The sequence below is a fragment of the Oncorhynchus tshawytscha genome, linkage group LG14 (genome assembly GCF_018296145.1).
Source record: "Oncorhynchus tshawytscha isolate Ot180627B linkage group LG14, Otsh_v2.0, whole genome shotgun sequence".
Taxonomy (NCBI): Eukaryota; Metazoa; Chordata; class Actinopteri; order Salmoniformes; family Salmonidae; genus Oncorhynchus; species Oncorhynchus tshawytscha.
The window spans coordinates 45,180,477-45,207,750 of NC_056442.1; the positions used below are offsets into that span (position 1 = coordinate 45,180,477).

Here is a 27,274-nt window from a genome sequence, read left to right on the forward strand (position 1 = left end):
AATATGATGACTTGCAACTTGACTTTGACTTTTACCCCAATGACTCTTGACTTGACTTAGATGAGAAAAAAAAATCCAGAAAATCACATTGTAGGATTTTTAATGAATTTATTTGCAAATTATGGTGGAAAATAAGTATTTGGTCACCTACAAACAAACAAGATTTCTGGCTCTCACAGACCTGTAGCTTCTTCTTTAAGAGGCTCCTCTGTCCTCCACTCTTTACCTGTATTAATGGCACCTGTTTGAACTTGTTATCAGTATAAAAGACACCTGTCCACAACCTCAAACAGTCACACTCCAAACTCCACTATGGCCTAGTTCGCTAGGCCATTACTATTTTAGCCGGTCCTCGCTATTAATGTGGCTAACGTTACTGTTTTGTTTGTCAATCCAGCCCACACTTGTTTGACTGACACTATATCTCCGCCATTTCAGTAATGGGAGTCGTGTTATGAGCACATAACATGTAAACATAATGGCAACTACGAATTAATGTCCAGATCAATTCCAATGCTTCTGTGAAGTTAGTAAGAATTCATCTAGTAATATACGAGCGTTGGTGGTATAGTGGTGAGCGTTGGTGGTATAGTGGTGAGCATAGCTGCCTTCCAAGCAGTTGACCCGGGTTCGATTCCCGGCCAACGCAGATAGTTTTTTTCTCCGTAGTTCCTTTTTTGATGGAAGCTACATTTTAGTACCTGCGTCACCGGTATAATAATTAGGTTCGATAGAAAGGATGTCCAAGTAAACATACCAAGAATATCTCTCAAATACTAGCTAAAATCAAAACAATTATCCATCAACACCTTGACTGCTCGTGTTGCACCTTTTATGCTCTTATTTTATTTGTTTGGGCTCGCCTGTGGTTGGTTTCAGACGCTGTAATATAGCTCAATTTATGTCTTTATGCTGATGTTCGATTGTGCTCCGCCTCCTCGAAACTGTCCAGGGTGAGAGGAGCTCTGTGTCACGAGCTGACAGACACAGCTGACCACCCTGAGTGCTAGGCACACGCTCCCATCGCATCAAGTCCAAAAGTATCCTACGCACCATGGCATCGGACGAATTGGCGAGGAAACTGCAGCCCAGGATGGCCGCAGAGCAGGCTCCCCAATTCAACCGGTGTGCACCAGAGGAGACCCCGGTGAAACCGAGCGACTCTGTCCCTGAGCCGCAGGAAAAAGCGGTGGTGGTCATTGTCAATGATGCCACATCGGAACTGACGGCGAAACTCACCCGGAGACTGGACATCAACGATGGGAACGCGGCGCGCAAGCAAGCCAAGGTATTCAACCCCTACACGGAATTCAAAGAATTCTCCCGCAAACAGATCAAAGAGATGGAGAACATTTTCAAACGGTAGGCTAATCATTTATTTTTATTTGAATTATCATTCTTGTGGCAATGGTTATAGCCTATGTTGTGACTTGACTTGATAAAGAGGTGTCCTTAGTTTTGTCTGCAGGGGAGACCAGGGAACAAAGTAACAGCGGATCAGTTGTACTGAAACAGTTTAATAACTCAAATTAGAGACTATTTAGAAAGATGTTATGAAATATGTTAGTGCTTAGTGTGTATGTATGCCTAATGCGTTTAGTTCAAATCAATCAATGATGTATTGTCTTTTTATATATACTCGCTGCCTCTCTTTTTTTGGTAATAGACCTGTGGAACCATTCTCCATGTATTTAAACGTGTTACTGTTATCAGTAAGATGGGGTCTTCTGATTGGTATAGTTGATGCCAATAATTGTTAATGTATTTTATGGAGGGTGTTTTTATGTAACACAGTACTTAAAATCGTACATAATATTTATACACATTCACATAATTTTATAAAATGTCACTTCTTTATATCAAGTTTAGCAGTACAATTTAAGATAATACATTAGAATAAATAAAAAAGTCAAATTCAGACTTTTGAATGCTAAAAAGATCTTTATATAAATATATTCATTTTGGCTACTCCTTTTTGGTCAAAAAAGATCAAATGGAAATATTTATTTTACATTTTTGTGTTTCAAATTATCCTTTTTTAATTGCCCATAATTTTTACCATTGAAGACGGTGTTACATTTAAATTTGCAGCCTGTAATGTTTCATCCTGGATACGGTGTCAATTGTAATGTTTTACTTTCGGTTGAATTGTAAAACTTGTATGTCTTAGAAATGTAGTTAATCTATCTATGCTGTTTGTATGAAATATTCTGAATCTAACATGAATAGCCTTTTCATAATAAGAAACGGCTGAAAAGTGTTACTTTGTTTCCTTGGACTCCACTATGCATGTTGCAGGCTAGTCACATCCAGGCAAGGTATTGAGTGAGCATGAGGGATTCATGTCCGAGACAACTTACTGAACACAGAATTGACAAGGTGAACTGAGATTGCTGAGTGACCTCTGTCTACTGCTTGTGGAGTGAAATTGTTGTGGAACTTCAGACTGAATGGTCTTCATCTAGCCTTCAACACTTTCCATTTCTGCCATGAATAGATATGAATAATATATAGCCCTATGTTACTTACATGACAATAATTCATCTCTAGGTTGCTAGCCGAGTGTTATTATTGTATAGGGCGAATCCCCACTTTTTTCTCTACCTCTCATTTAATCCGCTCATAGACTATGTACTGTAATAACCTGCTGTGTGTGTGTGCGTTTGTGCGTGTGTGTCTAGAGCCTGCTTTGTCACTCCAGTCTCTGCAGCACCAACCCTTTTGGAAATGTGTGGACCCAGTGGGGGGAAATGGGGCTATACTAGGCTTTACTGACATCCTCTGTACCAGGCCAAAATAATCTTTTCTCCTGGGCCAATGGAACTGTACAGTCATTGTGCAACAGTCTTTTTTCACTGGAGGGACAAGGGCCACTCTTCTCAAACACTGGGTCCCCAGTGACACCCCCTCTCCTGTGTGATAATGGCTTCTGTGTGTGTGTGTGTGTGTGTGTGTGTGTGTGTGTGTGTGTGTGTGAGTGAGGGGGGGACCGCTGACGAGAGTAGACTTTACTGTATACAGTGTTTCTCTGGTGAGGGAGAGAGAGGGGAGATTGAGACTGGGCAGCATTTGCTTGTGAGACTAGTAGTGTCCATGTACTGTATTTGCTCAGAGCTATAGGGGAGTCAGTGTTAGGGGAGTCTCTCAGAGTGAGGGAGACTTCAGAGCTATAGGGAGATTCAGAGAGACTGGGCTATAGGGAGCATTTGCTTGTAGGGGAGGACTCAGAGCTATAGGGAGTCTGTCAGAGCATAGGGAGTCTACTCAGAGTAGAGCTATAGGGGAGTCTACTTCAGAGCTATAGGGGAGTCTACTTCAGAGCTATAGGGAGGCTACTTCAGAGCTATAGGGGAGTCTACTTCAGAGCTATAGGGGAGTCTACTTCAGAGCTATAGGGGAGTCTACTTCAGAGCTATAGGGGAGTCTACTTCAGAGCTATAGGGAGTCTACTTCAGAGCTATAGGGAGGCTACTTCAGAGCTATAGGGGAGTCTACTTCAGAGCTATAGGGGAGTCTACTTCAGAGCTATAGGGAGTCTACTTCAGAGCTATAGGGAGTCTCAGAGCTATAGGGGAGGCTACTTCAGAGCTATAGGGGAGTCTACTTCAGAGCTATAGGGAGGCAGAGCTATAGGGAGTCTACTTCAGAGCTATAGGGAGTCTACTTCAGAGCTATAGGGGAGTCTACTTCAGAGCTATAGGGGAGTCTACTTCAGAGCTATAGGGGAGTCTACTTCAGAGCTATAGGGGAGGCTACTTCAGAGCTATAGGGGAGGCTACTTCAGAGAGTCATTGAACTTGAGGACATGTAATACTTTTGTTCCAGTTCATCTGTGGCTTTGTAGCTACAGGTGCGTGTGAAAACAGTGTAGAGATGAATATTGATTGGTGGATTGATGCAGTATCACTGCAGTTTTTCCAGGACTATTTATTTAAACTTGAGTTTTGCATTTGAGTTTGGCCTCCACACAGTTGGAATGGAAGACTCAGTAAGTAGAGGGGGATATGGTTCAAAGAGGAAGGGGGCTTGGTATCAACCTATTTCTTTAGGAGGACGTTGGGTTGATGGAGGGAATTTACTTGAACATGCCTTGCAGTGACAAACATGCGCTTAGATGCACTCATGAAGAAACATTTTGTAATCATGCCTCTCTCTCTCTCTCTCTCTCTCACCCACACACACTGCCCCAGATTCTCTATTCTGTTGGGTGTTGGTTGAATGTGTCCTCTATCTCCATTGCTTTCCCCTCTCCTTCCTCTCTTCTCTCTGACTCTCAAGCTGTTCTGCCTGGGGCAGGTTTTATCCATCTCTCCTATAGCCAACACTGGGGCACTTCCTAGACATATGTCCGTGATTGACATGTGTTGCAGCATTACCCACCCATGATAAACACATGTTTCAGCATTACCCATTCAGGATAGACACGTTGCAGCATTACCCACCCATGATAAACACATGTTTCAGCATTACCCACCCATGATAAACATGTGTTGCAGCATTACCCATCCAGGATAGACATGTGTTGCAGCATTACCCACCCAGGATAGACATTGCAGCATTACCCACCCATGATAAACACATGTTTCAGCATTACCCATCCAGGATAGACATGTGTTGCAGCATTACCCACCCAGGATAGACATGTGTTTCAGCATTACCCACCCATGATAAACACATGTTACAGCATTACCCACCCAGGATAGACATGTGTTTCAGCATTACCCACCCATGATAAACACATGTTTCAGCATTACCCATTCAGGATAGACACGTTGCAGCATTACCCACCCATGATAAACACATGTTTCAGCATTACCCACCCAGGGTAGACACGTGTTGCAGCATTACCCACCCATGATAAACACATGTTTCAGCATTACCCACCCAGGATAGACATGTGTTGCAGCATTACCCACCCAGGATAGACACGTTGCAGCATTACCCATTCAGGATAGACACGTGTTGCAGCATTACCCACCCAGGATAGACACGTGTTGCAGCATTACCCACCCAGGATAGACACGTGTTGCAGCATTACCCACCCAGGATAGACACGTGTTGCAGCATTACCCACCCAGGATAGACACGTTGCAGCATTACCCATTCAGGATAGACACGTTGCAGCATTACCCATTCAGGATAGACACGTGTTGCAGCATTACCCACCCAGGATAGACACGTGTTGCAGCATTACCCACCCAGGATAGACACGTGTTGCAGCATTACCCACCCAGGATAGACACGTGTTGCAGCATTACCCACCCAGGATAGACACGTGTTGCAGCATTACCCACCCAGGATAGACACGTGTTGCAGCATTACCCACCCAGGATAGACATGCAGCATTACCCATTCAGGATAGACACGTTGCAGCATTACCCATTCAGGATAGACACGTGTTGCAGCATTACCCACCCAGGATAGACACGTGTTGCAGCATTACCCACCCAGGATAGACACGTGTTGCAGCATTACCCACCCAGGATAGACACGTGTTGCAGCATTACCCACCCGTGTCGTAAGTGTCATAAGTATAGACTGTCATGCTTTAGAGTTTGGTTTCAGTGCAAAGCTCAGACCTTGATGATTAATTAGACCACAATGAGTTGAAGTGCTGCAAACCTCCATTTCCTTAGGATATCCTATCGTCTCTCTGTAGGCTTTTCATTGGCTGAAGTGGAGAGGTCAGATGTGCTGTCTTTGCCTGACTCATTATTTTCTGAGTGGACACTGCTTCCTTTATCTACCCAATCCGTCTTTCATCTCCCCCTGCTGTCCTTAGCTTTACATGCAGGGTACTTGACCTTCTGACCTAGCCACTGGTGGGTAACCTAGATATGGGTGAGACACATGCTCAGCGGGGGCACACTGATTAGACAATGGCCAGTCTCTCTGTGTCCTAAAGTTTGCTTGAATGCAGTCCTGGTGGCAGAGCCTAGTTGGGATGAGGGCCAGGGAGGGGGCACTTTGGAATGTTCTAAGCGGGGGTAGGCTAGATTGATGGCAGGGCCGGGCCATTCCATCCTAAATTATGCCTCTTCTCTCACCCCTTTATACTCTGCCTCACCCCATCATCTTTTGGTCTACCCTCCTCACACTCTCTCTCTTCCCTGATGCTGCACATGCCCTCCTCACCCTCTCTCTTCCCTGACGCTGCACATGCCCTCCTCACCCTCTCTCTTCCCTGATGCTGCACATGCCCTCCTCACCCTCTCTCTCTTCCCTGATGCTGCACATGCCCTCCTCACACTCTCTCTCTTCCCTGATGCTGCACATGCCCTCCTCACACTCTCTCTCTTCCCTGATGCTGCACATGCCCTCCTCACACTCTCTCTCTTCCCTGATGCTGCACATGCCCTCCTCACACTCTCTCTCTCTTCCCTGATGCTGCACATGCCCTCCACACTCTCTCTCTCTTCCCTGATGCTGCACATGCCCTCCCACACTCTCTCTCTCTTCCCTGATGCTGCACATGCCCTCCTCACACTCTCTCTCTCTTCCCTGATGCTGCACATGCCCTCCTCACTCTCTCTCTCTCTTCCCTGATGCTGCACATGCCCTCCTCCCACATGCCCTCCTCACACTCTCTCTCTTCCCTGATGCTGCACATGCCCTTCCTGATGCTGCACATGCCCTCCTCTCTCTCTTCTTCCCTGATGCTGCACATGCCCTCCTCACACTCTCTCTCTCTTCCCTGATGCTGCACATGCCCTCCTCACACTCTCTCTCTTCCCTGATGCTGCACATGCCCTCCTCACACTCTCTCTCTTCCCTGATGCTGCACATGCCCTCCTCACACTCTCTCTCTCTTCCCTGATGCTGCACATGCCCTCCTCACACTCTCTCTCTCTTCCCTGATGCTGCACATGCCCTCCTCACTCACCCACTTTCTCTGCATTCCAGGGGCCTTAACCCTTCCCTGCCTTTTAACTCTGCATAACTCATACTCATCATCAACACTACACTATTAGACAAATATGTGCTATCTAGAACCTAAAAGGGTTCTTCGGCTGTCCCCCATAAGATAACCCTTTTTGGTTCCAGGTAGAATCCTTTTGAGTTCTATATAGAACCCTTTACACAGAGGGTTCTACATGGAACACAAAATAGTTCTACCTGGAACCACAAATGGTTATCCTATGGGGACAACAGATGAATCCTTCTGGAACCCTTTTTTTCTAACAGTGGAGTCAGAATTCTGACTTTTGATCGAGTCACTGATCGAAAAGCAGCCTCTGATGGTAATGCGTTAGTCACTGTGATTTCTGAGGGATTGCTTTTTCACAAATTTCTCTGTTTTCTCCCTCAGAGTCCACAAGTATCTCTGTGTCCGGGGTGAAAATGCACAGACACATGCACTAGCCTGACGCTTGTTTAAAACAGGCTGCATTAGAGATGAGGATGTAGCTCTATCAGCCGGCTCTTACCTGCTCCATCTTCACTCTGACACTAGAATGCCCTATAGCAGCAGGATTGACCTGAATACACTATGAGAAGGGGAGAGAGAGGGGGAGAGAGCTGGGGGGGAGCGAGGGGGAGAGAGCTGGGGGAGAGAGCTGGGGGAGAGAGCGAGGGGGAGAGAGCTGGGGGAGAGAGCTGGGGGGAGAGAGCTGAGGGGGGGAGAGAGCTGGGGGAGAGGGGAGAGAGCTGGGGGAGAGGGGAGAGAGCTGGTGAGAGGGAGAGGGAGAGGGAAAGAGGGGGTGAGAGGGAGTGGGGGAGAGAGGGAGAGAAAGATCCAAAAATACAATGTCCATGCCAGAAGCCTTGGTATCTATAATTACCATACTGCAGGAAGTTAGCTGTGGGACAATAAGTCCTGACCATGGACCGTAGCTGTGGCACCACTCCCTTACAAAGGAAGACATTCCATAACACTCCATTTCTTAACACTCAATAACACTCATTCCATTTCTTGCCACATTTCACTTTTGAGTTTTTTGATAAAGTTACGTCAAAGCCTTCGTCAGACTCTTGGTCGGTAGATTGTGGTAGAAAGCTGGGCCGGTAATAGCAGCCCAGAGTAGTATTTTAATGATCATAGTACTGCCTCTGACTAGGCAGCTTTTCTGTTCTTTCAGCATAACATGTTGTTGTTGTGAGATACTGACTTGCCCCGCTGAGGAGCTGGATTAGGACCTGTCACTAAACTGTGGGGTGGGTCCTGTATGTACAGGTGACAGTTGCTAAGCTGCTCTGTGGTCATCAGTTGCTGTGAACAGTTGTCATACTGGTCAGCTGTGGAGGACCAAACAAAACCAGCTGTCCTAGAACACAGATGTGTGTGTGTGTGTGTGTGTGTGTGTGTGTGTGTGTGTGATGGGAATGAATATGGTGAAAAGTAATTCAGCACGCTTGACAGGGACACGAACAGGAATAACAGTGTTGGGTGGGTTACAGTGTTGGGTGGGTTACAGTGTTGGGTGGGTTACAGTGTTGGTTGGGTAACAGTGTTGGGTGGGGTTCAAATCAGTGGTCCTTTGTGCTACTGAGCACAAAGGCTGATTGTTAGGAAGTTAATAGTCCTAAATCAGGTTGTATTTAAGGGAGGGTGTTTAGTTCCTATGGACCTTTGAAGAGTTAGCCTGAAGAAATGACCTCTCTCTCTTTTTGGTCTCTGGTCTGACCAGATTACACTCCTACCATTCAGGCGTCGGCAGATAGGAGCACATGTGTGTGTGCGTGCGTGCGTTTGAGTGAGTGTGTTTGTGTGTGAGCGAGAGAGTGTGTGTGTGTGTGTTTCCTCACTCACACCCAGATCCAGCCTCTCGAACAGCTGTGCGAAAGGATCTATAAATACGTATTGTGTCAGATAGACAGACTCCTTGCAGCCCCCCCCCCACATACACACACACACACACACACTTCTGTTCTATCTCCATCTCACTCAGTCATCTCTCTCTGTTTTTCAATTATTCCCTTGATCTGTTTATCTAGGCCTCCCAACACCCTTGATTCATCTGTTGTTTTTCTGATGACAAATGAGTGGGTTTTGTTTAACTGTGATTGATCAGGGAAAGTTGGTGTTTGCTTGACTGACACACACAAAGGTAGCTGTCTGGTTAGTGTCAACCACTCGCAACACTATTCCCGACATCATAACATGTCTGTCTCTCCTCTGTGTGTTTTAATGTCATTGGCAGGCTTAGGGCCTGTATCTCTATGTCTAGATGTGGCCGTCTGGTCAGACTCAGGGTATAGATGCCTTTCACCACATTGGGCCTGTCAACCAGTCTAGGCTGAAGTTAGGAAAGGTTTGGCACACATCTTACTAGATCCATGAGTTTTTTTTGAGCATTTGACCTGACCATGAGAAACACCTCTAGTTGTTGGCTATATAACTATCTGTGGCCTTTATGACAGACTTAACATGTTTCCTCTCCTGGTCATTTAATGTGAGTTACTGTAATGTCTGTGTACCTTCCTTTCTCCCTGGCTGTATGTAGACACACCTCTCTGACGGTTTGACAGTGGGAAGGAGGGCTTCATAAAGTTGTGATGTTCTAATGTTAGTTAATTGATCTACCCTCCTCTCGCTGTAGGTTTGACAGTAGGAAGGAGGGCTTCATAAAGTTGTGATGTTCTAATGTTAGTTAATTGATCTACCCTCCTCTCGCTGTAGGTTTGACAGTAGGAAGGAGGGCTTCATAAAGTTGTGATGTTCTAATGTTAGTTAATTGATCTACCCTCCTCTCGCTGTAGGTTTGACAGTGGGAAGGAGGGCTTCATAAAGTTGTGATGTTCTAATGTAAGTTAATTGATCTACCCTCCTCTCGCTGTAGGTTTGACAGTAGGAAGGAGGGCTTCATAAAGTTGTGATGTTATAATGTTAGTTAATTGATCTACCCTCCTCTCGCTGTAGGTTTGACAGTAGGAAGGAGGGCTTCATAAAGTTGTGATGTTATAATGTTAGTTAATTGATCTACCCTCCTCTCGCTGTAGGTTTGACAGTAGGAAGGAGGGCTTCATAAAGTTGTGATGTTCTAATGTAGTTAATTGATCTACCCTCCTCTCGCTGTAGGTTTGACAGTAGGAAGGAGGGCTTCATAAAGTTGTGATGTTATAATGTTAGTTAATTGATCTACCCTCCTCTCGCTGTAGGTTTGACAGTAGGAAGGAGGGCTTCATAAAGTTGTGATGTTATAATGTTAGTTAATTGATCTACCCTCCTCTCGCTGTAGGTTTGACAGTGGGAAGGAGGGCTTCATAAAGTTGTGATGTTATAATGTTAGTTAATTGATCTACCCTCCTCTCGCTGTAGGTTTGACAGTAGGAAGGAGGGCTTCATAAAGTTGTGATGTTATAATGTTAGTTAATTGATCTACCCTCCTCTCGCTGTAGGTTTGACAGTAGGAAGGAGGGCTTCATAAAGTTGTGATGTTATAATGTTAGTTAATTGATCTACCCTCCTCTCGCTGTAGGTTTGACAGTGGGAAGGAGGGCTTCATAAAGTTGTGATGTTATAATGTTAGTTAATTGATCTACCCTCCTCTCGCTGTAGGTTTGACAGTAGGAAGGAGGGCTTCATAAAGTTGTGATGTTCTAATGTTAGTTAATTGATCTACCCTCCTCTCGCTGTAGGTTTGACAGTAGGAAGGAGGGCTTCATAAAGTTGTGATGTTATAATGTTAGTTAATTGATCTACCCTCCTCTCGCTGTAGGTTTGACAGTAGGAAGGAGGGCTTCATAAAGTTGTGATGTTATAATGTTAGTTAATTGATCTACCCTCCTCTCGCTGTAGGTTTGACAGTAGGAAGGAGGGCTTCATAAAGTTGTGATGTTATAATGTTAGTTAATTGATCTACCCTCCTCTCGCTGTAGGTTTGACAGTAGGAAGGAGGGCTTCATAAAGTTGTGATGTTATAATGTTAGTTAATTGATCTACCCTCCTCTCGCTGTAGGTTTGACAGTGGGAAGGAGGGCTTCATAAAGTTGTGATGTTATAATGTTAGTTAATTGATCTACCCTCCTCTCGCTGTAGGTTTGACAGTAGGAAGGAGGGCTTCATAAAGTTGTGATGTTATAATGTTAGTTAATTGATCTACCCTCCTCTCGCTGTAGGTTTGACAGTAGGAAGGAGGGCTTCATAAAGTTGTGATGTTATAATGTTAGTTAATTGATCTACCCTCCTCTCGCTGTAGGTTTGACAGTAGGAAGGAGGGCTTCATAAAGTTGTGATGTTATAATGTTAGTTAATTGATCTACCCTCCTCTCGCTGTAGGTTTGACAGTAGGAAGGAGGGCTTCATAAAGTTGTGATGTTCTAATGTTAGTTAATTGATCTACCCTCCTCTCGCTGTAGGTTTGACAGTGGGAAGGAGGGCTTCATAAAGTTGTGATGTTATAATGTTAGTTAATTGATCTACCCTCCTCTCGCTGTAGGTTTGACAGTAGGAAGGACGGCTTCATAGACCTGATGGAGCTGAAGCTGATGATGGAGAAGCTGGGAGCTCCTCAGACCCACCTGGGCCTCAAGAACATGATCAGGGAGGTGGATGAGGACTTCGACAGCAAGCTGAGCTACAGAGAGGTGTGTGTAGTGTGCTGTCTACTTCCATGTCAATGTCCTTGTGTGTGTGCCTGAGGGAGTCAATGCCTTACAAGGCCTGTTAATTACAATGTGTATTTTTAACTGCAGTAACACATACAGAACCTTCAGAAGGTATTCACTCTCCTTGAGTTTTTCCACATTTTGTTGTTACAGCCTGAATTGTGTTTTGTCACTGACCTGCACAAAATACCCCATAGTGTCCAAGTGGAATTATCTTTGTGAAATGTTTACAAATTAATAAAGCATTTAAATTTGAAATGTCTTGAGTCTATAAGTATTCAACCCCTTTATTATGGCAAGCCTAAATAAGTTCAGGAGTAAAATTGTGCTTAACAAGTGACATAATAAGTTGCATGGACTCACTCTGTGTGCAATAATGATGTTGAACAAGATTTTTAATTGACTACCTCATTGATGTACCCAACACATACAATTATCTGTAAGGTTCCTCGGTCGAACAGTGAATTTCATACACAGATTCAACCACAAAGACCAGGGAGGTTTTCCAATGTCTCGCAAAGAACGGCACCTATTGGTATGTAGATGGGTAAACATTTTAAAAAGCAGACATCGGATATCCCTTTGAGCATTGTGAAGTTTTTAATTACATTTTGGATGATGTATCAATACACCCAGTCACTGCAAAGATACAGGCGTCCTTCCTAACTCAGTTGCCGGAGAGGAAGGAAACCGCTCAGGGATTTCACCATGAGGCCAATGGTGACTTTAAAATAGTTGCAGAGTTTAATGGCTATGATAGGAGAAAACTGAGTACCTCATATACATTTCTTGTAATTTTAATTGATGACGGCCTCTCTTTTAAATTGCATACTCAACAACTTACTAAAAAATTGAAGCTGAAATTGGGATTTTATTTTAGGAATAAGGCCTGTTTTTCTTTTGAAGCCAGAAGTAGCCTAGTATCAGCTACATTTATGCCTTTACTAGACTATGGGGATATTTTATATATGAATGCTTCCGCTCAGTGTTTGAGATCAATTGACACTCTTTACCATGGCACTTTGAGATTTATTTTAAACTGCAAAACCCTTACGCACCACTGCACTTTGTATACCAGGGTTGGCTGGTCTTCTCTAGTCACTCGTAGGCTCAGTCACTGGTATCTACAAAGCCATTTTTACTACCTTTTTATTTGGGCATTTTTATTGTTCAGAAAGGTGGTGGGTATTCTCTTCATTCGCTGGACTTTATCCTGCTAACTGTTCCAGATGTCTGAACTGAATTTGGTAAAAGGGACTTTATGTACTCTGCGCCATCGTCTTGGAACGCCTTACAAAATACTTTTAAACTGGAAGAACTTGTCCCGATTGGTGTTTTTAAATCACAGATGAAGGATTTTGAGGCTGATTCCCTGACCTGTCAATATTTTTAATTTGCTGTTGATTTTTGTTATACTCTTGTGAATTGTTTTTTTACTAGATTACTTGTAGTTTTTCATGTCTGTCTGTAATTTTTGTAATGACTTGGTGCTGCCTAACTTGGCCAGGATGCTCTTGAAAAAGAGATTTTAAATCTCAATGAGCCCTTCCTGGTTAAATAAAGGTTAAAAAACATAAAATAAATAAAACTAAAGTAATACTGAAAAAGATGTGACAAAGCAATCCAATACAACACATGACTGAGTACCACTCTCCATATTTTCAAGCATAGTGGTGGCTGCATCATGTTATGGGTATGCTTGAGATCGTAAAGGACTGAGGAATTTTTCAGGATAAAAAATAAATTGAATGGAGCTAAGACCAGGCAAAATCCTAGAGGAAAACCTGGTTCAGTCTGGTTTCCACCAGATACTGTGAGGTGAATTCACCTTTCAGTGGACAATAACCTAAAACATAAGGCCAAATCTACACTGGAGTTGCTTACCAAGAAGACAGTGAATGTTCCTGAGTGGCCGAGATACAGTTTTGACTTAAATATGCTAGAAAATATATGGCAAGACTTGAAAATGCGGTCTAACAATGATCAACAACCAATTTGACAGCTTGAATAGGGTAACTAGTGTATTCCCTTCAAGACAGTCTGTAAAAGGGTGTGTCTCATTATCACTCTGCGAGTGTACGGGGAGGAGGAGGAGGAGGGGGGGGATAGAGAGAACCTGGAGAAGAGTCCCCTCTGCCAGCTGGTTTGGAGACTCTACTTACAAACAGACTCTACAGAGCCCCCGGACAGCAACACAATTAAACTAAAAGATAGTTACAGTACTTGACACATTAGAAAGAATAATACAAAAAAACAGAGCAAACTGGATTGTTATTTGACCCTAAACAGAGTACACAGTGGCAGAATACCTGACCACTGTAACTGACCCCAAATGAAGGAAAGCTTTGACTATGTACAGACTCTGTGAGCATGGCCTTGCTATCGAGAGAGGCCGCCATTGGCAGCTCTCAAGAGAAGACGGGCTATGTGCCCACTGCCCACAAAATGAGCTGAACTTCCTAACCTCCTGCCAAATGTATGACCATACCAGCGACACATACAGTGGGGCAAAAAAGTATTTAGTCAGCCACCAATTGTGCAAGTTCTCCCACTTAAAAAGATGAGGCCTGTAATTTTCATCATAGGTACACTTCAACTAGGATAAACTCCCATATCTAGGATAAACTCTCATATCTACAGTGTGCCATCACTGCAGTAATATTTGTGCCCTGTTGCCACAAGAAAAGGGTAACTAGTAACTAGAGCAACTATTTTCACATTGTTATATAATTTGCCTATTTTTAAACTTTTGGGTGTGATGTTTACTGTACATTTTGTATTGTTTATTTCCCTTTTATTTCTTGTCTATTTCACTTGCTTTGGCAATGTAAACATATGTTTCCTATGCCAATAAAGCCGTTTGAATTGAATCGAGAGAGAAACTGATTATGACAGGTGCACTTCTGCATGACTTAGGTCATGGGAGGGGTATGAGGCTATCTCTCCTTCTACCTACAACTCCCCTCCCTCTCTCTCCTTCTATTTCCTACCCCCTCTCTCACCCTTCTTACTCCCCTCCCCCTCTCCTTCTATTGCCTATCCCTCTCTCTCCGTATCTTTCCTACCCCCCCTCTCTCCGTGTCTTTTCCCCCTCTCTCTCCGTGTCTTTCCCCCTCTCTCTCCGTATCTTTCCTTCCCTCCTCTCTCTCCGTGTCTTTCCCCCCTCTCTCTCCGTGTCTTTCCCCCTCTCTCTCCGTATCTTTCCTTCCCCCTCTCTCTCCGTATCTTTCCTTCCCCCCTCTCTCTCCGTATCTTTCCTTCCCCCTCTCTCTCCGTATCTTTCCTTCCCCCTCTCTCTCCGTATCTTTCCTTCCCCTCTCTCTCCGTATCTTTCCTACCCCCCTCTCTCTCCGTATCTTTCCTACCCCCTCTCTCTCCGTATCTTTCCTACCCCCCCTCTCTCTCCGTATCTTTCCTACCCCCTCTCTCTCCGTATCTTTCCTACCCCCTCTCTCTCTCCGTATCTTTCCTACCCCCTCTCTCTCCGTATCTTTTCTACCCCCCTCTCTCCGTATCTTTCCTACCCCCCCCCCTCTCTCTCTCCGTATCTCCACCCCTCTCCGTATCTTTCCTACCCCCATTCTCTCTATCTGTATCTTTCCTACCCCTACCCCTCCCCTCTCCGTATCTTTCCTACCCCCCCTCTCTCTCCGTATCTTTCCTACCCCCCTCTCTCTCCGTATCTTTCCTACCCCCCTCTCTCTCCGTATCTTTCCTACCCCCCTCTCTCTCCGTATCTTTCCTACCCCCTCTCTCTCTCCGTATCTTTCCTACCCCCCTCTCTCCGTATCTTTCCTACCCCCTCTCTCTCCGTATCTTTCCTACCCCCTCTCTCTCCGTATCTTTCCTACCCCCTCTCTCTCCGTATCTTTCTACCCCCTCTCTCCGGTATCTCCACCCCTCTCCGTATCTTTCCTACCCCATTCTCTCTATCTGTATCTTTCCTACCCCTACCCCTCCCCTCTCCGTATCTTTCCTACCCCCCCTCTCTCTCCGTATCTTTCCCACCCCCCTCTCCGTATCTTTCCTATCTCTCTCCGTATCTTTCCCACCCCTCCTCTCTCCGTATCTTTCCCACCCCCCTCTCTCCGTATCTATCTCTCTCCGTATCTTTCCCACCCCCCTCTCTCCGTATCTTTCCCACCCCCTCTCTCTCCGTATCTTTCCCACCCCCTCTCTCCGTATCTTTCCCACCCCCTCTCTCCGTATCTTTCCCACCCCCCCTCTCTCCGTATCTTTCCCCCCCCCCTCTCTCCGTATCTTTCCCACCCCCTCTCTCCGTATCTTTCCCACCCCCCTCTCTCCGTATCTTTCCCACCCCCTCTCTCTCCGTATCTTTCCCACCCCCCTCTCTCTCCGTATCTTTCCCACCCCCTCTCTCTCCGTATCTTTCCCACCCCCTCTCTCTCCGTATCTTTCCCACCCCCTCTCTCTCCGTATCTTTCCTACCCCCCCTCTCCGTATCTTTCCTACCCCCATTCTCTCTCTCTCTCCGTGTCTTTCCCCCCTCTCTCTCTCCGTATCTTTCCTTCCCCTCTCTCTCCGTATCTTTCCCCCCCCTCTCTCTCCGTATCTTTCCTTCCCCCTCTCTCTCCGTATCTTTCCTTCCCCCCTCTCTCCGTATCTTTCCTTCCCCCCTCTCTCTCCGTATCTTTCCTTCCCCCTCTCTCTCCGTATCTTTCCTTCCCCCTCTCTCTCCGTATCTTTCCTCCCCCCCTCTCTCCGTATCTTTCCTTCCCCCTCTCTCTCCGTATCTTTCCCTCCCCCTCTCTCTCCGTATCTTTCCTCCCCCCTCTCTCCGTATCTTTCCTTCTCTCTCCGTATCTTTCCTTCCCCCTCTCTCTCCGTATCTTTCCTTCCCCCTCTCTCTCCGTATCTTTCCTTCCCCCTCTCTCTCCGTATCTTTCCTTCCCCCTCTCTCTCCGTATCTTTCCTTCCCCCTCTCTCTCCGTATCTTTCCTTCCCCCTCTCTCTCCGTATCTTTCCTTCCCCCTCTCTCTCCGTATCTTTCCTACCCCCTCTCTCTCCGTATCTTTCCTACCCCCCTCTCTCTCCGTATCTTTCCTACCCCCCTCTCTCTCCGTATCTTTCTACCCCCCTCTCTCCATATCTTTCCTACCCCCTCTCTCTCTCTCCGTATCTCCACCCCTCTCCGTATCTTTCCTACCCCTACCCCTCCCCTCTCCGTATCTTTCCTACCCCCCTCTCTCCGTATCTTTCCCACCCCCCTCTCTCCGTATCTTTCCTACCCCCCTCTCTCTCCGTATCTTTCCCACCCCCCTCTCTCCGTATCTTTCCCACCCCCCTCTCTCCGTATCTTTCCCACCCCCCTCTCTCCGTATCTTTCCCACCCCCTCTCTCTCCGTATCTTTCCCACCCCCTCTCTCTCCGTATCTTTCCCACCCCCTCTCTCTCCGTATCTTTCCCACCCCCCCTCTCTCTCCGTATCTTTCCCACCCCCCTCTCTCCGTATCTTTCCTACCCCCATTCTCTCTCTCTCTCTCTCTCTCTCTCTCTCCGTATCTCCCCCCTCCGTATCTTTCCTACCCCCATTCTCTCTATCTGTATCTTTCCTACCCCTACCCCTCCCCCTCTCCGTATCTTTCCTACCCCCTCTCTCTCCGTATCTTTCCCACCCCCCTCTCTCCGTATCTTTCCTTCCCCCCCTCTCTCTCCGTATCTTTCCCACCCCCTCTCTCCGTATCTTTCCCACCCTCTCTCTCTCTCCGTATCTCCACCCCTCTCCGTATCTTTCCTACCCCCATTCTCTCTATCTGTATCTTTCCTACCCCTACCCCCCCCTCTCCGTATCTTTCCTACCCCCTCTCTCTCCGTATCTTTCCTACCCCCCTCTCTCCGTATCTTTCCTACCCCCTCTCTCTCCGTATCTTTCCTACCCCCTCTCTCTCTCCGTATCTTTCCTACCCCCTCTCCGTATCTTTCCTACCCCCATTCTCTCTCTCTCTCCGTGTCTTTCCCCCTCTCTCTCCGTATCTTTCCTTCCCCCTCTCTCTCCGTATCTTTCCTTCCCCCCCTCTCTCCGTATCTTTCCTTTCCCCCTCTCTCTCCGTATCTTTCCTTCCCCCCTCTCTCTCCGTATCTTTCCTTCCCCCCTCTCTCTCTGTATCTTTCCTTCCCCTCTCTCTCCGTATCTTTCCTTCCCCCTCTCTCTCCGTATCTTTCCTTCCCCCTCTCTCTCCGTATCTTTCCTTCCCCCCCTCTCCTCCGTATCTTTCCTTCCCCCTCTCTCTCTGTATCTTTCCTTCCCCCCTCTCTCTCCGTATCTTTCCTTCCCCCCCTCTCTCCGTATCTTTCCTTCCCCCTCACTCTCCGTATCTTTCCCTCCCCCTCTCTCTCCGTATCTTTCCTTCCCCTCTCTCTCCGTATCTTTCCTTCCCCCTCTCTCTCCGTATCTTTCCTACCCCCTCTCTCCGTATCTTTCCTACCCCCTCTCTCTCCGTATCTTTTCTACCCCCTCTCTCCGTATCTTTCCCCCCCCTCTCTCTCTCCGTATCTCCACCCCTCTCCGTATCTTTCCTACCCCTACCCCTCCCCTCTCCGTATCTTTCCTACCCCCCCTCTCTCCGTATCTTTCCCACCCCCCTCTCTCCGTATCTTTCCCACCCCCCTCTCTCTCCGTATCTTTCCCACCCCCCTCTCTCTCCGTATCTTTCCTACCCCCATTCTCTCTCTCTCTCTCTCTCCGTATCTCTCCCCCCTCCGTATCTTTCCTACCCCCATTCTCTCTATCTGTATCTTTCCTACCCCTACCCCTCCCCTCTCCGTATCTTTCCTACCCCCCTCTCTCTCCGTATCTTTCCCACCCCCTCTCTCCGTATCTTTCCTACCCCCTCTCTCTCCATCTTCCCCCCCCCCTCTCTCCGTATCTTTCCCACCCCCTCTCTCCGTATCTTTCCCACCCCCTCTCTCCGTATCTTTCCCACCCCCCTCTCTCCGTATCTTTCCTACCCCCCTCTCCGTATCTTTCCCCTACCCCCTCTCCATATCTTTCCTACCTACCCCCCTCTCCGTATCTTTCCCATTCTCTCTCTGTATCTTTCCCATCCCCCTCTGTATCTTTCCCATCCCCCTCTCTGTATCTTTCCCATCCCCCCCTCTGTATCTTTCCCATCCCCCCCTCCGTATCTTTCCCAACCACCCCTCTCCGTATCTTTCCCCCACCCCCTCTCCGTATCTTTCCTATCCCCCTCTCCGTATCTTTCCTATCCCCCCTCTCCGTATCTTTCCTATCCCCCTCTCCGTATCTTTCCTATCCCCCCTCTCCGTATCTTTCCTATCCCCCCCTCTCCGTATCTTTCCTATCCCCCTCTCCGTATCTTTCCTACCTACCCCCCTCTCCATATCTTTCCTACCTACCCCCCTCTCTGTATCTTTCCCATCCCCCTCTCTGTATCTTTCCCATCCCCCTCTCTGTATCTTTCCCATCCCCCTCTCCGTATCTTTCCCAACCACCCCCCTCTCCGTATCTTTCCCAACCACCCCTCTCCGTATCTTTCCTATCCCCCCTCTCCGTATCTTTCCTATCCCCCCTCTCCGTATCTTTCCTATCCCCCATCCCCCTCTCTCCGTATCTTTCCCATCCCTCCGTATCTCCCCCTCTCTCTGTATCTTTCCCATCCCCCCTCTCTGTATCTTTCCCATCCCCCCTCTCTCTGTATCTTTCCCATCCCCCTCTCTCTGTATCTTTCCCATCCCCCCCTCTGTATCTTTCCCATCCCCCTCTCTCTGTATCTTTCCCATCCCCCCTCTCTGTATCTTTCCCATCCCCCTCTCTCTGTATCTTTCCCATCCCCCCTCTCTCTGTATCTTTCCCATCCCCCTCTCTCCGTATCTTTCCCACCCCCTCTCTCTCCGTATCTTTCCCACCCCCTCTCTCCGTATCTTTCCCACCCCCCTCTCTCCGTATCTTTCCCACCCCCCCTCTCTCCGTATCTTTCCCATCCCCCCTCTCTCTCCGTATCTTTCCCATCCCCCCTCTCTCCGTATCTTTCCCATCCCCCCCCTCTCCGTATCTTTCCCATCCCCCCTCTCTCCGTATCTTTCCCATCCCCCCTCTCTCCGTATCTTTCCCACCCCCCCTCTCTCTCCGTATCTTTCCTACCCCATTCTCTCTCTCTCTCTCTCTCTCTCCGTATCTCTCCCCCTCCGTATCTTTCCTACCCCCATTCTCTCTATCTGTATCTTTCCTACCCCTACCCCTCCCCCTCTCCGTATCTTTCCTACCCCCTCTCTCTCCGTATCTTTCCCACCCCCTCTCTCCGTATCTTTCCTACCCCCTCTCTCTCCGTATCTTTCCCACCCCCTCTCTCCGTATCTTTCCCACCCCCTCTCTCCGTATCTTTCCCACCCCCTCTCTCCGTATCTTTCCACCCCCTCCGTATCTTTCCTACCTACCCCCCTCTCTCCGTATCTTTCCTACCCCCCTCCGTATCTTTCCTACCTACCCCCCCCTCTCCATATCTTTCCTACCTACCCCCCTCTCTGTATCTTTCCCATCCCCTCTCTGTATCTTTCCCATCCCCCTCTCCGTATCTTTCCCAACCACCCCCTCTCCGTATCTTTCCCAACCACCCCCCTCTCCGTATCTTTCCTATCCCCCCCTCCGTATCTTTCCTATCCCCCTCTCCGTATCTTTCCTACCCCCCCCCCTCTCCGTATCTTTCCTATCCCCCTCTCCGTATCTTTCCTATCCCCCTCTCCGTATCTTTCCTATCCCCCCTCTCCGTATCTTTCCCATCCCCCCCTCTCCGTATCTTTCCCATCCCCCCCGTATCTTTCCCATCCCCCCTCTCTCCGTATCTTTCCTATCCCCCTCTCTCTGTATCTTTCCCATCCCCCTCTCTCTGTATCTTTCCCATCCCCCCTCTCTCTGTATCTTTCCCATCCCCCTCTCTCTGTATCTTTCCCATCCCCCCTCTCTGTATCTTTCCCATCCCCCCCTCTCTCTGTATCTTTCCCATCCCCCTCTCTCCGTATCTTTCCCACCCCCCTCTCTCCGTATCTTTCCCACCCCCTCTCTCCGTATCTTTCCCACCCCCTCTCCGTATCTTTCCCACCCCCCTCTCTCCGTATCTTTCCCATCCCCCTCTCTCCGTATCTTTCCCATCCCCCTCTCTCTCCGTATCTTTCCCATCCCCCCTCTCTCCGTATCTTTCCCATCCCCCCCTCTCCGTATCTTTCCCATCCCCCCCTCTCTCCGTATCTTTCCCATCCCCCTCTCCGCATCTTTCCTACCCACCCCTCTCTCCGTATCTCCCCCCTCTTCGTATCTTTCCTACCCCCCTCTCTGCGTATCTCACCCCCTCTCTGTCTCCGTATCCCCCCAACTCTGCGTATCTTTCCTACCCCGTCTCTCTCCCCTCTCTCTCACATACTCACAGGGTTTAACAGGTGATAGGGACAGCTGAACAGAGATACACAGACTCTGTTTGGTTTGAGCTCTGAGGCATTGACTAAAGCCCAATCGTCAATCGCCTCTCATTCTCCTGATTGGAGTAGCTGAGTTTCACACAGACATATCCCATTACACAGCACAGTCCCTAGGACCACTGGTGGTCAGGCTAGATGGGGGATTCTATCACCCTTCTGAGCCTGGTTCCTTTCTAGGTGTCTTCCTAGGTACCTGCCTTTCTAGGGAGTTTTTCCTAGCGACCGTGCTTCTACATCTGAATTGCTTTGTGGTTTTAGGCTGGGTGTCAGTATAGCGCTTTGACAACTGCTGATGTAAAAAGGGCTTTATAAAATCTATTTGATTGATATCAGGTCGCTACATCAAGGTCACACACAGAAAACACATCTCATAAGGAGGACAGTTCTGACACTAAACCCACAGACATGAACAGTTATAACATCTATATGATGTTATGATATTACAAGCACCAGTTATCACTTCTATATGATATGATATCAGAAGGACCAGTTATCACTTCTATATGATATCAGAAGGAACCGTTATCACTTCTCTATGATGCTAAAAATTCCCTGTCTTAGGTCAGTTAGGATCACCACTTTATTTTAAGAATGTGAAATGTCAGAATAATAGTAGAGAATTATTTAATCTTTTATTTCTTTCATCACATTCCCAGTGGGTCAGAAGTTTACATACACTCAATTAGTATTTGGTAGCATTGCCTTTAAGTTGTTAATTGTTTAACTTGGGCCAAATATTTCAGGTAGCCTTCCACAAGCTTCCCACAATAAGTTGGGTGAATTTTGGCCCATTCCTCCTGACAGAGCTGGTGTAACTGAGTCAGGTTTGTAGGCCTCCTTGCTCGCACACGCTTTTTTAGTTCTGCCCACAAATTTTCTCTAGGATTGAGGTCAGGGCTTTGTGATGGCCACTCCAATACCTTGACTTTGTTGTCCTTAAGCCATTTTGCCACAAATTTGGAAGTATGCTTGGGGTCATTGTCCATTTGGAAGACCCACTTGTGACCAAGCTTTAACTTCCTGACTGATGTCGTGAGATGTTGCTTCAATATATCCACGTAATTTTCTTTCCTCTGAATTTCATCTATTTTGTGAAGTGCACCAGTCCCTCCTGCAGCAAAGCACCCTCTCACAACATGATGCTGCTACCCCGTGCTTCACGGTTGGGATGGTGTTCTTCGGCTTGCAAGACTCCCCCTTTATCCTCCAAACATAATGATGGTCATTATAGGCAAACAGTTTTATTTTAGTTTGATCAGACCAGAGGACGTTTTTCCAAAAAGTACGATCTTTGTCCCCATGTGCAGTTGCAAACCGTAGTCTGGCTTTTTTTATTGCGGTTTTGGAGCAGTTGCTTCTTCCTTGCTGAGCGTCCTTTCAGGTTATGTCGATATAGAACTTGTTTTACTGTGGATATAGATACGTTTGTACCTATTTCCTCCAGCATCTTCACAAGGTTCTTTGGTGTTATTTTGGGATTGATTTGCACTTTTCGTACCAAAGTACATTCATCTCTAGGAGACAGAACGCGTCTCCTTCCTGAGTGGTATGATGTCTGTGTGGTCCCATGGTGTTTATACTTGCGTACTATTGTTTGTACAGATGAACGTGGTACCTTCAGGCGTTTGGAAATTGCTCCCAAGGATGAAGAGCCTTGTGGAGGTCTACACATTTTTTTCAGAGGTCTTGCCTGATATCTTTTGATTTTCCCATGATGTCAAGCAGAGAGGCACTGAGTTTGAAGATAGGCCTTGAAATACATCCACAGGTACACCTCCAATTGACTCAAATGATGTCAATTAGCCTATCAGAAGCTCTAAAGTCATGACATAATTTTCTGGAATTTTCCAAGCTGTTTAAAGGCACAGTCATCTTAGTGTATGTAAACTTCTGACCCACTGGAATTGTGATACAGTGAAATAATCTGTCTGTAAACAATTGCTGCAAAAATTACTTGTCATGCCGACTTGCCAAAATGTTCTAACCAACTTGCCAAAACTATAGTTTGTTATCAAGAAATGTGTGGAGGAGTTGAAAAACGAGTTTTAATTACACCAACCTAAGTGTAAGTAAACTTCCGACTTCAACTGTATGTATAGTTCTGTTTGAGCCTCTCTCCCCCACCCTGATGTTTCCCTCTCTCCTCCACCCTGATGTTTCCCCCTCTCTCCCCCACCCTGATGTTTCCCCCTCTCTCCCCCACCCTGATGTTTCCCCACCCCCCTCTCTCCCCCACCCTGATGTTTCCCCCTCTCTCCCCCACCCTGATGTTTCCCCCTCTCTCCCCCACCCTGATGTTTCCCCCTCTCTCCCCCACCCTGATGTTTCCCCCTCTCTCCCCCACCCTGATGTTTCCCTCTCTCCCCCCACCCTGATGTTTCCCCCTCTCTCCCCCACCCTGATGTTTCCCCCTCTCTCTCCCCCACCCTGATGTTTCCTCTCCCCCACCCTGATGTTTCCCTCTCTCTCCCCCACCCTGATGTTTCCCCCTCTCTCTCCCCCACCCTGATGTTTCCCTCTCTCTCCCCCCACCCTGATGTTTCCCTCTCTCTCCCCCACCCTGATGTTCCCTCTCTCTCCCCCCACCCTGATGTTCTCCCCCACCCTGATGTTTCTCTCTCCCCCACCCTGATGTTTCCCTCTCTCTCCCCCACCCTGATGTTTCCCTCTCTCTCCCCCACCCTGATGTTTCCCTCTCTCCCCCCACCCTGATGTTTCCCTCTCTCTCCCTCCACCCTGATGTTTCCCTCTCTCTCCCTCCACCCTGATGTTTCCCTCTCTCTCCCTCCACCCTGATGTTTCCCTCTCTCTCCCTCCACCCTGATGTTTCCCTCTCTCCTCCAGTTCCTGCTGATCTTCAGGCGAGCAGCGGCAGGCGAGCTGCAGGAGGAGAGCGGTCTGGTGGCTCTGGCCAGACTGTCTGAGATAGACGTCTCCACAGAGGGAGTCATGGGGGCACGGGACTTCTTCGAGGCTAAGGTAGGAGTGGGTTGGAGGAAGAGGAGAGTGTGTATGTATGTGTGAGAAAAGGGTTGGCTGTGTCAACATTATAGAATCAATGCCCATGATGAACCAGGGTGATTGGACAAGGGGAGGGTGTGTGACGTGTGTTAAGTTTCCCAGATGTATAGTTGTGAATACTTGAGGAAATGCAGGTCACAGTAGGTGGGCCACAAGAGCTCAGCTATTTTAAGACCTGACGTACATTAGCTGGCCTGATTCATTCCTCGTCTCTCCCATCGTAACAGGATTGTACACCAGCATGTCTTAAGCCACATCCACCTCTAGTGGACAGAAAGATAAATACAGTGACTGTGTGTGTGTTCAGTGCTGTTTTTGAGTCTGCAGTGTAGATTGAAATGATCAAATGTTTCAGGTACAGATTCAGTAGTGATGGAATTCAGAGTGGTGTTATACAGTGCATTCTGAAAGTATTCAAACCCCTTGAGGTTTTCCACATTTTGTTACCTTTCAGCCTTATTCTAAAATAGATTAAATAGTTTTTTCCCCTCATCAATCCACACACAATAGCTCATAATGACAAATCAAAAACAGGTTTTCCAAAATCTTTGCAAATGACACTGCAAGTTTGGCGCACCTGCATTTGGGGAGTTTCTTCCATTCATCTCTGCAGAGCCTCTCAAGCTCTGTCAGGTTGGATGGGGAGCCTCAATACACAGCTATTTTCAGGTCACTTCAGAGATGTTCGATCAGGTTCAAGTCCGGGCTCTGGCTGGGCCACTCAAGGACATTCAGAGACTTGTCCCGAAGCCACTCCTGCGTTGTCTTGGCTGTGTGCTTCGGGTCGTTGTCCTGTTGGAAGGTGAACCTCTGTACTTTGCTCTGTTCATCTTTCCCTCGATCCTGACTAGTCTCCCAGTCCCTGCCACTGAAAAACATCCCCACAACATGATGCTGTCACCACCGTGCTTCACAGTATGGATGGTGCCAGGTTTCCTCCAGAGGGAACGCTTGGCATTCAGGCCAAAGAGTTCAATCTTGGTTTCATCGGACCAGAGAATCTTGTTTCTCATGGCCTGAAAGAAAGACTCCAAGCGGGTTGTCATGTTTCTTTTACTGAGGATTGGCTTCCGTCTGGCCACTCTACCATAAAGGCCTGATTGGTGGAGTGCTGCAGAGAAGGTTGTCCTTCTGGAAGGTTCTTCCATCTCCACAGAGGAACGTTGAACCTCTCTCTGTCAGAGTGACCATCAGGTTCTTGGTCAGCTCCCTGACCAATGCCCTTCTCCCCCGAATGCTCAGTTTGGCCGGGTGGCCAGCTCTAGGAAGAGTCTTGGTGGTTCCAAACATTCTTCCATTTGGAAGAAGTCAAGGGTTCTGAATACTTTCTGAATGCACTGTATAATCCCTGGCTGTACTGTAGATCTAATATTGTGTTGTATGGTGCAGGTGCAAGCTCTAAAGGTGGGCAGTAAGTTTGAGGCTGAGATCCGAGAGGAGCAGGAGGAAATGAAGAGGCAGGCGCATGATAGGAAACAGAGACGGGCTGCCTTCAAAGAGCTGCAATCTGCCTTCTGCTCATAATACAGTGCACACACACTGAAAACACACACACACACACACACACACACACACACACACACACACACACACACACACACACACACACACACACACACACACACACACACACACACACTGAAACACACACACACACTGAAACACACACACACACACACTGAAAACACACACACACACACACTGAAACACACACACACACACTGAAAACACACACACACACACTGAAAACACAACACACACACACACTGAAACACACACACACACACACTGAAAACACACACACACTGAAACACACACACACTGAAACACACACACACTGAAACACACGTGCACACTGAAACACACACACACTGAAACACGCACACACTGAAACACACACACATGCACACTGAAACACACACACACTGAAACACACACAAACGCAAACTAAAACATGCATGACCATGCTCATACTCACTTGCACATTAAGGGAGGTTTTAAAGTAGTTCCATAGCTTCCCTGAATACACACATAATAATATTTAATTGAATAATGAACGTTTGATATTAAGGTTATTGTTATGATATGACTGTTGTGATTTATTCTTATTATTGTTCTGATTAACATGATTGTATTAGCTATTATACACAATATTCTCACTTAGTTTAAAACAGTGAGGTCATACCTATTTTAAGAAAATAGATTTTTCTATTTCCCATCAATAATTATATTGTTTGATGTACATTACATAAAAGGTTATGTGGATCAATGTATTGACCAATTTATGTGTAGAAGGCAAAGGAATGTTAAAATACCTGTGTCCAAAGAAAAGTCGCAAGCCACCTTTTCTTTCTTTCTGTTGAAACCTTTAAAAATCACTGAATATACGTGTTTACTATTGGCATATTATAGGTGGTGCTGTTATATTGAATATTGACCTGTAATCCATGTTTGTTTAATTTCTAGAAACATACCAGCATGTAACACTGTAGCATTATGTTGTCTTGTGTCCCAAAATAAAAGGAAATGGATGAATTGTATTTTTCCATAAATAAAACAAGGGTAACCACATTCTGTCTGCTTTCTCAATAATGTGTGTATTCTAGTGATCTGATTTGCTGGTCTGGTGAGTTTCAAACAGCTGTGGTACAGTACTGGTGAGGAGAGACAGGAGGCTGCTTGGTAGCGGAGCTGACTTGATGCATTTGGAAAGTATTCAGACCCCTGGACTTTTTCCACATTTTGTTACATTACAGCTTTATTCTATATTCTACATTACAGCTTTATTCTATTTATACACACAATACTCCACAATGACAAACTAAAAACATTTTTTTTTAGACATTTTTGGAAATTTAGAATAAAAAAACTGAAATATCACATTTACTTATGTATTCAGACCTTTTACTCAGTACTTTGTTGAAGCACCTTTGGCAGTGATTATAGCCTCGGGTCATCTTGAATATGACACTTCAAGTTTGGCACACCTGTATTTGGAGAGTCTCCCATTGCTCTCTGCAGATCCTCTCAAGCTCTGTCAGGTTGGATGGGGAGCGTCGCTGCACAGGTATTTTCAGGTCTCTCCAGAGATGTTTGATCAGGTTCAAGTCCGAGCTCTGCCTGGGTCACTCAAGGACATTCAGAGAATTGTCCCGAAGCCACTCCTGCATTGTCTTGACTGTGTGCTTAGGTTCGTTGTCCTGTTGGAAGGTGAACATTTGTCCCCAGTCTGATATACTGAGCACTCTGGAGCAGG

The 27,274-nt window shown here is 46.8% G+C and overlaps 1 protein-coding gene and 1 non-coding gene across 2 annotated transcripts; both read left to right on the top strand.

Annotated features, from left to right (window-relative positions):
* Positions 1–577: 577 nt before the first annotated feature.
* On the top strand, positions 578–649 carry trnag-ucc. The gene has a single exon. It is a non-coding gene; the product is annotated as a tRNA-Gly (tRNA).
* Positions 650–709: 60 nt separating this feature from the next.
* LOC112267615 (EF-hand domain-containing protein D2) lies at positions 710–25,644 on the top strand. Its single transcript, XM_024445815.2, has 4 exons — positions 710–1,362; positions 11,379–11,526; positions 23,842–23,976; positions 25,408–25,644. The coding sequence occupies exons 1-4, from the start codon at positions 1,055–1,057 to the stop codon at positions 25,540–25,542; spliced, it is 726 nt and encodes a 241-aa protein (XP_024301583.2). The 5' UTR covers positions 710–1,054; the 3' UTR covers positions 25,543–25,644.
* The last annotated feature ends 1,630 nt before the right edge of the window (positions 25,645–27,274 follow it).